The 15,908-nt window shown below is 34.6% G+C and overlaps 1 protein-coding gene across 16 annotated transcripts in view; it reads right to left on the bottom strand.

Annotated features, from left to right (window-relative positions):
- Positions 1-15,908, bottom strand: part of BBS9 (Bardet-Biedl syndrome 9) — a 433,010-nt gene that overhangs the window by 242,217 nt on the left and 174,885 nt on the right. For all 16 annotated transcript variants that reach the window (XR_012002751.1, XR_003238169.2, XR_012002752.1 and 13 more), the window contains 3 exons: positions 9,055-9,236; positions 4,339-4,415; positions 1,343-1,396 (listed from right to left, as the gene is read on the bottom strand). Coding sequence is in view for 13 of the 16 variants with exons in the window: in XM_072764704.1 (XP_072620805.1) it covers positions 1,343-1,396; positions 4,339-4,415; positions 9,055-9,236 (313 nt within the window). In the remaining 3 variants the exon portion in view is untranslated. The remainder of the gene's footprint in view (positions 1-1,342; positions 1,397-4,338; positions 4,416-9,054; positions 9,237-15,908) is intronic.

The raw sequence follows: 15,908 nt of genomic DNA, 5'->3' as shown, positions 1-15,908 counted from the left end.
CTATATATCTTGGCTGCTGTTGTTATAAAAGGCTGTAAGAAGAGATTTATAGCAAAATTTGTATAGAAACTGTCAGACATAATCAGGAAGTCATTGTGTCTGCTGTATAAGTCCAGCTGATTTTATGCAACACACGAGGGTTGTTCATGCTTTCTCATGCTCTTATAATGGCAATAAGAAAGAGAGTTAAAACTTAGTCATTCACAAATATAGCAAATTCCACTAAGGAAGGAGAATTTTCCAGTAATATCATGCCATCATTTTATGATGGCTATTATTACACATGAAAGCCTAAAAACTGCATGGGTGAGAAAGGTGATTTACTTATAGCAATAACTAGTAGTTGGGGAGGGAGTGGGAATTAGTATGAGCAATGTTATCTAGTTTAAGTACAGGCTTTCTTTTTGCAATTTATAGTGTGCTCCTGAATTATTATGTGTGTGTGTCTGAACAGTATCAGTAGATACATAAAAAGAGGTTTCTCTACACAAAATTCTATAGATCATTCCTGGAACTCTGCAAGGTTTTTTTTTTCCTTTAAGTGTTTGATTTCTTGCCACTACTGCTTTTCCAGACTCAGAAGTATTAATGAGATAGAGCCTTTGATTGGATAGGGGGGAGGGAGAACTGGGGAAAGACCACCCTTGTTTCCAATGGCAAGAGTCCAAAAAAATTAGCTTAGGAAACTGTTACAAGATTGGGCTCCCTTCAACTTCTACCAAAGGTCCCCACATTTGGGCCACCCGCTGGGTCCAGTGTAAGCGAACACAATTGGTAAAGCCTGGTGCCCTGTCAAGCTCCTCCAAGGACAGCAACCCATAATCTAAGAAAATATAAAGTCCTGTCCAAGTTTTGACTAAGCAAATCGCCAAGATCCACAACTTTTCCTGGCTCCAAGGTCTGGGCAGTGATAAATATTTTCAGCTTAATAACGTGCTGACTGATTACCACACTTTAATCTAAATGCCTTAAGAGGGTTCTACATTTGAGTTCTAGTTCTAAAATTCTACAATGACAGGACTAAAAATCTTAACCAAAACCACATCCTTCACATTTTATTTTTTTTAGGACTATCAATTTGTCACTACTCTACTTTGTGGCTTCTTCATTTAATATTTTCTTGCTATAAATACATCCATTTAAAGCTAATGTTATGGCAGGTAGATGACTAGAAATTCTCCTCAAATATACACATAATTACACATAGAAGAAAGATATTAGCATTCATATGATTCCCCAATATATATATATGATGCTTCAATAAACTGGTGACAACAGTGGCAGATGTAATGAAAAGTATAATACTGTTTGTACGTTACAGTCTAGAACCATGGTACAATACCTTAACTGTGACTGAAGGGATAAGGTCAATTCCCACTTCAACATCAGTAGCTTGCTGTAAACACAGATTTGAGAAGAGAAGGAAGGAAGAATGGTTTCAAATTACATGTCCATCAATGAGTAAACACAATGGGTGCAATATATACTTACCACCAAAGTAGGGAACTAACCATAAAGGACTTATCACTCTAATGACAGACTTTATAAAAGGGTCAATGTGGCTCTCTGAATGCCTTCAACTGGAAAGTCATGAGCTAATAAAAACCTTTTCCAAAAAGGAAAGAAAAGGTCACATATTTTATTGTCAAACTACTCTCTTGCCAAATTTCCTTAAATGTTGAAACTCATTAATTCTATTAACTCCCTCCCTCTTTATATTATATAGAAGAAAGCCTCCTTGTATTTCTTAGATAAGCATTATGCCACCCTTTAAGGTCCTTATATTTTCAACTTGCCAAAGGTATGTTTTATTCTGATTAATAACATATATCTAAGACATATAACTAATGATATAAAGCTTGAGTGGCCATACACCTAGAAAACAAAATAAAAGTAGAAGTGTATTTACTAGCTCATATCATAAACTAGGTCACTCTTTGAACATCAGCTTGGGTTACTTGATCTTACCTCTTAATGAATTCAGAGCATAATATAATAGAGCAAACATTTCCTTGTAAGCTATAATTTATTTATTAGAGTGGTAGATTGAGAGGAAAAAATGCTCACTCTATGACAGAATAAGACCAAGGGGTAACATATTTTCTAATAATGTCCATTATTTGATTAGGGAACAATTAAGATCATAAAATCACTAATTCAACCAATGAATAGATTCATTGTGCTTTTAGTTAACTTATTTGAAATTTTTTTATTAAGAAAAACTAAGCCACTTCTAAGTAACTGGATGACTATAATATACTAGGTATCAGCATAATTAAGAGTTGGCAGATACATATTCTATATACAACTTCATAGAAAACCATATACGAACTCTCATCCACCTTTTCAATCCAGAAGGCAGGATAGCAATGCTTGTTTTATCTATAAAAGGCCTCACTCTAATATAAATTATATTATTTTTTGCACAAAGATGTGTGCTTTCATAATAATGACAAAATAAAACACTAAGCCAGACTTATTGCTCTAGTAGAATCTTAAAACCAGGAAATGGATTTTTACATTTTGCTGTCCACAGATCTAGAAGAGAAACCAAGATCTCCTGTTTCCTGCTCTTTTCAACCCATGTTTAAACACCTAGATACTTCAAGGACAGCAGTCCTTTGGGTTGATAAAATTACAGCCAGAGAGAAACAGCTACACAAAGACACTATGGCACCATAGCCACATAAATCATTGGGCTAGTGTTTTCCAATGGGATGAATATGATATTCTCAGGAATATCCAGAGAAGGAAAAAACAGTAAGACGGGGAAAATGAAGCTGGAAAGAGACACCTAGTTAAGAGGAAAAAGGACTCTGAGTTACCAATAGGGAAATATACATTACAATATAGTGCTATTACACAAGGCCTTTTCCTACAAGATCAAAAGTTGCTAAAGAACAGAAAGGGAATTCCTCGTTCCAAATAGCTTATGTTTAAGAGCACCTAGAAAAAATTATATAAGTTGCCCAAAGGAAAATAAGAATCATTTCCAAGGCAAGAAAATGTGTGTACATTTGTCAGCTAACTAAGCAAAAATGTTCCACTCAGACTACACCCTTCAGGTAGAGTGAGAAATGGTGTGTGCTGAATGGCCAATATTTTAAACAGTGCCTCTACTATGTGACTCAGCTGAGTGAATGTTTCTTTCATATATATTAATTTTTTTAAGTATGCCCAACTTACTATATTATGGCAATGTTAACGTGATTTTTATCACAGCTTGGGTTGGCTCTTTATACCAAGATTAATCTTTGAAAAATTAGGACAAGTGCTTACTATATTATGCTCTGATACCTAAATATCGAAGTCACTTCCTAAGTAAAATTATATGACATGAACTCAAAATACAGTAAAAACCAGTGAATTTGATCACTTGCCAAAATTGATCAACTTCTGGTTCAGAGATAAACTTAATAATTTTTGCCCAAACTGCAGCCAGTGAGACATAATCAATTATAATCTAAACAAGCGTTTACAGAAAACTAAACAAAGAGACAGGGCAACATGACCAAGGACAGTGCCTCATTCATCCTTGTTTCTCACCTCTGTTCATTTATAAAACAAAAATATATTAAGCACTCATTATGTGACAGGCACTAAAGATATGGCAGTGGACAAGACAAACAAATTCTATTATTATTCCCATTTTACAGATAAGAAAAATCAAGACAAGAAAATAAAATATCTTGCCCTGGGCCACACAGATAGAAATGAGGGAAAAATAATTCCTGGCCCAACTGTTTACTGTTAGATAACACACACAAACACCTCCCCTCCCCATACCTCCCTGCAATACAACCACCATAATGTATTAAAGGCTATAGATTAGCACACCCTGAGCTAGGCCTTTCATAGATATTATCTCATTAAACCTTCAACAAAAATCTCATGGTGTCAGTATTATTCACCTAGACTATGGTTATCTCAACATTCTGATACTGAAAAAGGTTTTATTTAAAAAAAAAAAAATGTAGACTCAGAATAATGAGGAAAACTTCTTCTACTGTTGCCCCTTCCTCTTCTTTTTGTAGACCAAAGTCCTGCCTATGGGACTCCTTACTAAGAGATTGGAAATGTTTTCTCTGGAAAGTAATAAAGAGTAAAAGTTGTTCTCCTCCCTGAAGTTTCTACCTGGGGACCAAAAATTTAAAACAATACACATATTGATCCCAAATCAGAATCCACCACTATCATGAACCCTTCTAAAGTCTGCAAATACAACTGATGAATTCTTGAACATTACATCAGAAACTAAATATATACTATATGTTGGCTAACTGAAGTAAAATGAAATAAATAAATAAATAAACAAACAAAGTCAGTGAATATACCTACAGACACTGAATCAACATTAGGAGAAACAATGGCAGAAACTTTCAAATCATCTTCTCTCTCAGTCACGGGCCAAATACCTATAATTTAAAAAGAAAAACAATGTTTAATTATAAGTAAACCTGCTGTATATAGTTGTTTGTTTGTTTGTTTGTTTTAAAAAAAAAAAAAAAGGTCGGGATCCCTGGGTGGCGCAGCGGTTTAGCGCCTGCCTTTGGCCCAGGGCGCGATCCTGGAAACCCGGGATCGAATCCCACGTCAAGCTCCCGGTGCATGGAGCCTGCTTCTCCCTCTACCTATGTCTCTGCCTCTCTCTCTCTCTCTCTCTCTGTGTGTGTGACTATCATAAATAAATAAAAAATTTTTTAAAAAAATAAAAAAAATAAAAAATAAAAAAGGTCTTTCTATACCATATATCAAAAACAATCCCATACTCACAAGTTGAAAAAAAAAAAAAACAATGCATTTCAGAATTAGAACCTAATGATAATTCTTCCCCCACTACAATATTTTAAAGAAAAATTATTTTTCTCCAAAGATATTATCTAAGATGTGTCTCAGTGACTGAGGAGTGTTGGGAACTTCAATCCCCTCTCCTTAACACTATAGGTAGGAGCCCAAACTATACCTTTTTGAAGGTAAGTTGATCAGAACTATCAAAATATAAAATACACATATTCTATGATCTAACAAGTTCTACTCCTTAGCATTTATCCAATACTCACAGACATGCCCAAAGATCTTCTCTGCTGCTGGTAGTGATTTAAACAAAACCAAAAACAACCTAAGTCTCTCTATTAATAGGGAAATGGCTGACCAGATTATGGTGTATCCACACTGTGCAATGATCCAAAGACCAAAGCTATAGGAGTGCTATACAACTTTATACAATGATATAAAAAGAACTCCAAGATGTGCCTATTAGTTACAAAAAAGAAGTAGTACAATGCATCTAATATGCACATATTTGTGTAAAAATAACTAAATAAACATTAAATTTTTTTAAAGAATACACACCCTTGATAAAGGTTACCTGGAAATAATCTAGTGGAACTAAGATCTGGGGGTACCTTTTGGTATCTTAGTATACCTTTTGGTATCTTGGTATAGATCTAAGTACCTTTTGGTACTCTGAGAATTATTTTTACCATATTCATGTTATTTTCACAACTTAAAATTTCACAATTTAAAAATGTTTATAGTGCATAATGAAATATGATGAACAAGTGACACAGATCCTACATAAACAAGAAACAAATAATATGTATGCATATGAGTGACAGACTATTGGCTGCTCATCTAACATCCACTTTCCCCTCCTCCTCCTTTGTGGCAGGGCTATAATTCTGCTGAGGCATTTGCCTTCATCTCAGAATCATTGGATTGGTCAGATCCAATCATGGTGATTTCATTCCCCTGGCCATTTGTTGTTTTAGGCATGAGCGTGAGGCTTAATCCTGGCAGACGTGAGGTGAGGGAAGTTGGGAGTGGGGGGTGCTGGCACATGCTTCTGGGAAAGCTGTTTCCCCATAATAAAAAGGGAGACTTAGGAGAAATCTCTCTTTTCTTCCCTGGAAATCATATTTGCAAATACCTGGAACTGCTGAAATTACCCTGTGACCCTGAGAGGAAACATCCCTCACACACCAAGGATGGCTGACTGAAAACATGGAAAGTTCTTGGATGATGCCACAGGAATCTGCCATCTCAGGAAGAGAATTGCCTACAATTGCCATCAAGGATTCCCAACAGGATGGCAATATTCAGTGTAGGAATTTCCATAACTTGCTGAGTGACAGTACAAAAGCCTGCCAATTGCTTACCCAATAACCATTCTTTAGTTCTTTACTAAAAGAAGCTCAATTTTATTCTAAGCAACAAAGTACTCCGCTAAAACACTAATTTTCCCAGCCTCTTTTGTAAGCTTGGAGTAGCCAGTGAGATGTGAGAAGCTGCTCAGGGTGTGGCTTCCAGGAAAGATCCTTAAGGGGGCTGACTCAGCTGCAGATGTGAGGGCAGGAGTTCCAGAAGCCATCCTGGACCAATCCTGGGAGAGAAAGAATTGAGAGTCCCTGATGACAGTAAAACTGCCAAACCAACCCTGGTCTGCCCATTGCTGGACTTCTTTTTCATGAGAAAGAAATAAACCTCTGCCTTGTTGAAGCCACCTTATTTGGGTACTGTGTTATGTGCAGCCAGACATAGCTCTAAACAACACATCTTCTAACAAGGTCACCAAGTACAAATGCTTCTGGTACTCAATGGTAAAGGCAACTTAGTAGTCCTAGACATATTTCCAATAGGGTACAGACTTTCACTGATATCCCTCTTTCTTACTGTTCTCTTTCCTTTCCGGAAGACACAACTGTTGAGGCTATCTCAAAATCATACCCATTCCTTCACACTCCAGGTAGAGAACATGATCAACTGGCTAACTCGTAAGGAAATCCTGCCTTTGAATGTGCCTACCTACAGACATTGTTGACTACTGGTAACAGAAATATTCAGTAGGATTCACACTAATGAGTTGAATACGAAAAGCTTTAAAACCCATGAGCCATATAGAAATTATTACTATAATTTCATGCTTACAACATACATTCCTCATATAAGTTACACACATAAAATCAGCTTCAAAAACACTTTTATTACAGTAGATAATATACACCATGTGTACAAAAAATATAATCTTTAAATTGGCTTTAAATTTTGCTGAAGCTCTTGCTTTGAAGAAATAAAAAAGCTCTAAGTGCTGAAAATAATCCATAAGACTGTGAACTTATTTTTGTAAGTCACTATACTAAAATAAGTGGCATTTAAATGAATAATGAGGTCATCAAAAAGTTCAGAGTTTTAACTTCTCATAATCTTCTGTAATGAAATGATTTGGTGCCTTTATATAATTACAGGTATCTTAATAAACAAATATACCACAGTTTTATAAGGGTACAGAATACTAAATTTTTTCAATATCTAGTAATAAAATATTTTAAAACTCTATCTTTCTTACAAATTTCTCTTTGGTTTTTTGTTTTTTGTTTTTTGTTTGTTTGTTTTTTGTGGGTTTTTTTGGTTGTGTGCATGTGGGTGTGTGGTTTTGTTTTTGTTGGTTTTTTTTTTTTTTAGGACCAAAACCAAATGATGATGGCAAAAAAGTGGCAGAGAACTTCAAATATTCACTAAAATTTGAGGTTATGTAAATAATGAACTTTGCACCCAAGTCTGTCGGCATATCCTACCTTAATTAGAAGTTATTTCAAAATACACAGAAGGATCAAGGTAATGACAACTTTAAAATAGCCCAATCTGTCTTACTCAAGGGCATCATCACTATGGCCACCAAAAAAAAAAAAACCTTTTAGCTGTGAGAGATTTTTCTGAGAAATCTTTTACACAATTGAGTGTTAATCAAAATATCATTAGCACATTGTTTATGGAAAGAGCAAAATCTCAAAACACAAAATCTAAAGCAAAAAACCACATTAAATTTATTTAAAGAACTCTGGAAATTTCATGTTTCATATGTAGCCACTCTTCTCCAATTATATTTTTAAATGACAAAAAGAGACTCATAATTCCATTAATCCCCAAAATAGTATCAAAAAGGGAAAATTTGTATAATGCAATGTGACACATCCAATTTTAACCATTCTCCATTTGACGGGGATGGGGGTGATAGGGGATGGTGTGCTGATAACAAATAGGTTTTTTATAATTGGAGGTACTTAAAAGACCTAAGTTTCACTGGTTTACTTTCAAAACTTTGTAAGAGAACATGTGAGGCCAAGGCATAATAATTTTACTTCAATAATCATATTTTTAAAATATATTATCTAAATTCCTCTGAATCTGTCTTGGTAATGGAGAAATATATAAATCTAGAAAAGCGATTGGATCAGGATTAAGATTGGCTCTGGTGTTTTGGTTGGCTTTTGATGCTCTGCTTCTTTTATTATTCCTACTTGTTTTAACATTTCTCTTATGTGAAAATAGTCCATATTTTTTCTCATTAAAAAAATACTTTTACCTGACTCTGAGAATAAAACTTAAAATAATGTTTTTCACATGTCCAATTCAAACTGCAAGATTGGTGTTTTATTTCTCCTTTTAATTTATAATAAAATTATACTCTTGTGAGTCCCAAAGAAAGATAATATTGAGTTGCTTAAAACTCAGAAACTGAAAATATCGTCAGCCTCTAAGTCACTAGAAATCAACAAATTGCAGGCTATACTCCATTTGGATGGCTAATTAACTGCATATCAAATTATATTACTAAGCTGCAAATGACCACATTTTTAGTAACAAAGTGCACTGCCTTGGTTTCTTTTAAAAGAAGCAACTAAAATGTTTTCAGGGATATTAGAAGTTAACAAATGACGGCTCTAAAGTTTAATGCTCTTCTCAAGTCCTGATACCAATATGCAAAGAATTACTTTGTTCCTTTCTTAGAGTTTAAAGAAAAAAAATTAGATAGCTCTGTCCCTGAAACATACTAACAAAAGCAAATATCTTAAACAGAACATTTTTTGCAGAAGCTATAAAATACAAATTACGGACAAAGACCTTGTATGCTAACGAGCAACACTGTTTCTACAAGTATGATTTTAATTAAAACTGGAGAAAAATAATACATTCAAAATATTATATACATACAAAATAAAATGAACTTTACAATGAATACCAAAATCAAATCATAAAAAGTTACAAGTGAGATACCTTGTGATTTATTAACATCTTTGATGATTTTCTGAAGTTCTTTCAATTCTATATCAAGTTCATCATAGTGTAGTTCTCTAGATTCAACTTTTGGAGCTTGGAACAAAGAAGGGTCTGTCCCCAGGTATGAACACTGCAAGTGACCATCATCACTCAGAGTGACTATCACTCCCTTTAAATCACTACAATAAGAAAATGAGACATAATTCAAATTTTTAGTAGATTTAGAGTTGACCAACAATATTTTTATTCAATTCAGTTTCAACATGCCATTAAGAAAAGGACCATATAACTATTTCTAAAGTTTTACATCAAAGACTCAATTCAAATGTTTCAAACATGATTTATACTTATATAAGCACTCCCAATGTTAGGATTCATTAGGGGAAGGAAAAAAAAAAAAACCTTAACAATTATTATAATAGCTGTCACTTTGGGGACCTAACTATATGATAAATCATGCTCCAAAAGCTTTTCAAGTACTGCATCATTTAATCTTCACTCCAGCTCCCACTTGGCAGATTCATAATAAGCATGTGAACACTTGTGGAGCTACCATGGATCAAGAGCTGAGCCACAGGCTGGCTAAAGACCACGACTGAGACACAGGAGCAAAGACAGGACAATTCGGGGAATGGTGGAAAAATGTTAGCAAAGTAAGCCCTGAAAGACCTTGGAATTAACTCCCTGCTCTTTTCCTTTTCTTGTCTCTACCCTGGGGACTTGTGTTTGAGCTCTTTCCCTAAGGCCCCCCACCATGACTTCCTTCACACACCCTCCTACTGCAGCAGCCATGGTCATTCTTGCTCTTCATTTGGAGGGAAAAGTATCCCATTCCCTCATTTCGTAGCTCTCTCTCCATCACTCTTCGAATCCTGATTATCCCTTTTCCTCTCACTTTTTCACTCTTCCTTCTCCCTTAGGCTCCTTTATCTTTTTTTTTTACTCTAGAAACTAGCCCTATTATATAAATTATAGATTAAACTTAGCATACCATTTTTAAAAGTTGTAAGTTTTCCGGAACTTGCTATAAAGAGTTGAGATGAACATTATTTGCTTCCTCCTTAGCTTACTCAGAAGAAAAAAGAAGTCAACATTGTCATAAGTCATTTTGAGCTGATAGATAATGAATTTATTTTTCATTTGTTTTAATGGCCTTTGATTTTTTAAAAAAGGTTTCTAGCCCCATTCTAAAGATTAAATATTAATCAAAACTTATAGAAAATTTGAGAGAAAAAAACTTGAAAATGTTGCTATTCATCTAAAAAAAAAACAAGATATAAGGTACATAAGAGTCTAGGTCTTATCAGAATGAGTAAGAAATTTTAAAACTCCCCAACTTTGAGTCATGGCAAGTGGTCAGCTCATTAATCTAAAAGCTTAACTTGGATGAGAGTAGATACTAACTAACATTGTTCAATCTCTCTCCTATAAGGTGGTCCCCAGCATCTACTTTACCAACCTGCCTTCAACACAAGATTCCTTTTATTTTTTTTTTTTGGAAATTTAGATTTATTTATTTATGTATGATAGACACAGAGAGAGAGAGAGAGAGGCAGAGACAGGAGGAGGGAGAAGCAGGCTCCATGCCAGGAGCCCGACGCGGGACTCAATCCCGGGACTCCAGGACCGCGCCCTGGGCCAAAGGCAGGCGCCAAACCACTGAGCCACCCAGGGATCCCCTTTTTTTGGAAATTTAGATACTATGTATGTATATCCAGTCCTTACATTTGACTTAGAAGCCAAGAAAAGCTTTAATTTTACTTCTATTTCTTCAGGTTCTTGATGCATATAATTTTTTTTAAGTTTTTATTTAAATTCCAGTTAACATGCATTGTAAATCTAGTTTCAAGTGTACACTATAGTGATTCAATACTTCCATACAACACCCAGTACTCATCTCAGCAGGTACACTCCTTAATCCCCTTAATCCCCACCACCTATTTACCCACCTTCCCTCTGGACAAAACATTCCTATACACACTTTCTCCAGGACTTACTTTGGCCTGGTCAATGCCACATAACTCTCTGGTATGACTTCAGAGAAACAAAAAATAAACTGATATTACTAATTCAACAGCTAAAAATCTGGGCTAGGAATCAAGGACCTTGGGTTCTAACTCTGATTCTGCCCCTATATAGCAGAGTCAACTTAGAGAAGTCTTTCTAAATGTTATCTCTAAAATGAGAAAGTGAAACTAAATGATCTTCTAAGCTTTTTAAGTTCTATTAATTGGTTCTGTTAATCTACTTTAGAAAATAAATACTCCCAAAATAAAATTATTTTCCTAAAATAAAGCGTGAAAAGCAACCCCATTGTACCTCTGGGCTTGACCCTTTCTATGCAGTCTGCTAAAGCCACCTAGTGGCCACAGAAATCCTAACTTCCAGCTCTGACAAGTCCATTCCAACAGGGCAAGCCCTCTCCACTCTGAGTTGTGACTGGTCTGTTCCCCATTCCACCCAACCCCACTAAGGTCTGGAAACTCAATGAGCACTCAGGAAACTCTAGAACACTAAAGACAAGATCTCTTGCTGGCTTCTGAGAGAATGTGGAGATCATCAGGGTTTTTTTTAATCCAAAAGAGTAGTTCCATTTTTATCTTCACCCTTTGAGTGGTCCATAGTATATGAAACCTAGTGTGATCCAGTATCACTCAGTATTCAAATTTATTTGGTCTATGAGTTGGATAACTTATTACTGAATCAGTTTTGTTCCACTGTTTTAGTCAGCAAATGGAAACAATTTAGACACAAGAGATTTATCTAAAAATGTATCTAAACCTATTAAGTTTAAGAAAGAGTTTGAATAGTAGTATTCTTCACATATACATGTATTTCTTCAGATTCTAAAATAATTTAAAAAAATAAAAAATAAATTCATTACCAGTGCTCGACCTGTCCAAAAACAGAAGGAAAGAAACAGGGTCTTCCCTCACTGGGAGAATTCAAGAAAAGTCACCAGAATGTCTTAACAATAAATCACAAAACTTCAAGCACGTTATTTTTTCTTCTTCAGTGTCATCAGAATTACTGCATGCAATTTGACAAAATCACAGAAACTTACATTTCAGTTGATTTCATTTAAGATTGCAGTTTATTCCACAGGAACACTATAATAAGCTGTAAAAATTCTAAAATAAATGAGTGGAATTTCTGTCTAAAACATCTATGATGGGACAGGCACTCTAGGCCTAGAGCACTAGATAATAAATAAGTAATATCATCATTTGGTATCTTAATTCAAAGAACAAATTTTAAAATATATATATCATTCCTAAAGCTAAGCCAAAAGGAAGTTTGAAGAGAAAAGAAAAAAAATCAAAATTTTTAAAAATATTTCTAAAGAACATTTTATTTAACAATACTATCCCTTTAAGTTAATGTGTAAGCTTCTGTGGATGATAGAATTTTATGCTGAAAGAAGCCATCAAGTAAATGAAGTACTGAGCACATTATTATATCTTTAGAAGTTAACATTGCCAAAATTAAGGTATCCAGATTATTACTGGTCCTTGAAGCATATCAGCTAACCCAAGGCACAAGAATAATGTATTTTATAAAGTACCAAGGTCAAAGATGTTATATTAACTAGGACACATAATAATTTTGTGTATTTAGCAATGGGGCATGAAAATAAACAACAGGGTTTGCTCAGGAATCTGAAAGTAATTGTTTCATCACTCAGTAAACAGATCCCTGCCTTAACAATACATTCAAACAAAATTCCAGATGGATTTTAAAGTTAAATTTTAAAATATGAAACTACAAAAATATTTATCTGCCCTTGGGATAGAGAGACCTTTTGCTGGAAGACAGCAATGGAGGAAACTACAAAGGAAAGGATCACTAAATTAAACAACAAGAAAATTTTAAACTTGTTATATGCTTTAAAAAACATGGTAAAAAAGAACAAAAGACAAACTGGGAAAACACTAATAGCCAATATAAAGTATATAATTTAAGTTGAGCAATATGAAGTTGTGAATATTTAACTGTTTTTGACCTATAAAATCCATCTTGTTTCATCTAATATGTAAAGAACTCTTATAAATAAAAAAAACTCTTAAAAATCAATGAAAATGAGACTATATACCAAAAGGCAAAGGTAAAAGGAAATGTAAAATTCACAGTTAAAATAAGTCAACTGATAGATTTTTAAATTTTTCAAAATCAAAGAAATATGTATTTTTAAAAAGCTGTATTTGATTATTTAATACCTTAAACAAAAAAATGTATTTAATAATCAATCCTCAAGTACATGGAGATAAAAACTCTCGTAGACTTTCAATGGAAATGTAAATTTGTTAAAGATGCTATTAGTGATCATTTTACAAATATTTATCAAAAGCCTTAAAAATATTTGTTGCCTTTTATACAATAATCCATGTCCACAGTTATTAAGGAAATTTAGAAAAAAACAAAATGGTAAGAAAAAGAGGAAAATTTTTAAATCATGGTGTATCTGTAATAGAAAAGTTAGAAGCCATTAACAACTATGTTTTACAAATATCTGCTTCCAGAAAAAAACTAGCTACATATATATAGTGGAAAAACAAAACGTAATGCTGCATATATTTATTTTAATAAGACATAGGTATACAAAATACAGATTAGAAAAACAATTACCTAAATGTTAATAGAATGGTGACTATGTCTGGTTAGTGAGATTATGAGCTATTTTTATCATGGTTACAAAATAAAAATTTTGTAACTCTATTTTATTTTTAAGAACAAAAATGTATGCTCCATTTTCTAACCCCAGAGACTAAATTTGAATCTACAATTTAAAAGTTAAAAAATCAGGGTCACCTGACAGGATGAGCACTGGGTGTTATGCTATATGTTGGCAAATTGAACTCAAATAAATAAATAAATAAATAAATAAATAAATAAATAAATAAAAAGTTAAAAAATCTGTGGAATTAAAACGTTTATCCAGTTCTCTATTTTCTGACAAGGCCAATCTATAAAACATGTAACTTGAAAGTATTTGACATAGAGCTCACAGAAAATTGAAAATGAACAGTTACAACTAAAGAAATGAATGAAAGTTTTAAAAACAAATGAAAAAAACATGCACTGACTATAATGGTCTCTCATCCAACTGCATTTTATGCAAAAGAGAAATATTTTAAGTTACCAAATTGTCAAAGCCTGGTGTTTATTACTAAATATAGATATCAAAGAAATCTTAAAAATTAAATACTTTTTATTTTACTCAAGTTTTACTCTGCCTCAGGAAGGGGCATACAATTTAAAGGCACTTCCCTTTTGGTACAACAGACTAACTCAGTATGGGCAGCCCTTTCTCAGCTCCAACAGGTTGGACTTGGTCATTTGAACATATTTTGAGTCACTTCATCATCATTCATTTAAAACATGTTTATTTAGCATCTGCTATGCAACAAAAGCTAGAAAGGCAAATAAAATAAGGTGCTTCCCCCATAAAAAACTCTGGCCTAACTGTAAATGAAATTTATCAACTGCGATATAAAGCTGCAGCTGCTCTGACACAGTAGGAAGAGAATGCTATTACTATGAGTGAGGAAGTAAAACAAAGAAGGTGCAGAAGCTGAATCCTGACCTACAATTAGATCCTGGAAGATGAAAAACAAAAAAAACAAAAAAGGGCAGACTCTGGCCTTGGTCAACACATTCAATCTCACTAGTTTAAACACCCTTTTAGGGACAGCCTGGGTGGCTCAGCAGTTTAGCGCCACCTTCGGTCCGGGGCCTGATCCTGGAGACCCGGGATTGAGTCCCACATCGGGCTCCCTGCATGGAGCCTGCTTCTCCTTCTGCCTGTGTCTCTGCCTCTTTCTCTCTCTCTCTCTCTCTCTCTCTCTCTCTCTCTCTCTCTGTCTCTCATGAATAAATAAATAAAATCTTGATAAATAAATAAATAAATACCCTTTTTATGCCAGCTCGCATGTTTAAATCTTCAGACAGACCCGTCTGTCTCCAAGTCAGGCTGTGTACTTCCAGCAGCCTACCTGACATCTCCACTTGGAAGACCAACTGACAGCTAAAGTTGAACATAGCTACAACTGAGATCTTGATTTCGACTTCTCCCCTCCAACTCAAACCTGTCCCTCCTGCAAGTCTTATTTCCAAGACAGGAAGATACATTAAACATTCAATGAAGTGAAGAAGTCTACTGTGGCTGCAAGAAAGAAAGCGCAGAAGATTAGGCCAAGATGGGCCCAAGAAATTACGAAGAATTAAATCATACAAGCTCTTGTAGAATTTGTTAAAATTTTTGCATTTTATCCTTAAGCAGTAGGAAATCACAAAAGGGTTTTAAGTATAGGAGTAAGGAGTAAGAAAAAAAAAAAAGAATAAGGAGTAACATGATTAAATTCATCTTTGACAAAGATCTCTTCTGACTGCAAGGTGGAGACACCACTCTGGATGGGGTCAATATAGTAAGTCCAGGTGAGGAAAGTGCTGGACCAGGAAAAAATAATGGAAATGAAGAGAAGGTGACAGATCAAAACATATTTAGGAGGTATAACCACATTATTTCATTTAATCTTCCCAGTAAGTTATGAGGAAAAGATATTGCCTCTACTTTACAAAAGGAAAAGGAGCAAGAGGAGAAGGGGGAGGGGGGAAAAGGAGAGGGGGAAGAGGAGGAAAAAATAAAGGAAGAGGGGGAGGAGGAGGGGGAAGAGGAGGAGGAGGAGGGGGAGGAGGAGAGGGAGAAGAAAAGGAGGAGGAGAGTGAGAAGAAGAATGAAACCCAGAGAAGGGAAAATAACAGATCATGGTTACCTAGAGATAATAAGCAGACAGGAAGCCACAGGCATTCTGGCTTCAAATCAGAAGCATTCCACTATTACACAGCTACCC

Source organism: Vulpes vulpes, chromosome 7 (genome assembly GCF_048418805.1).
Source record: "Vulpes vulpes isolate BD-2025 chromosome 7, VulVul3, whole genome shotgun sequence".
Lineage (NCBI taxonomy): Eukaryota > Metazoa > Chordata > Mammalia > Carnivora > Canidae > Vulpes > Vulpes vulpes.
This window is presented reverse-complemented; position numbering and strand designations above follow the sequence as displayed.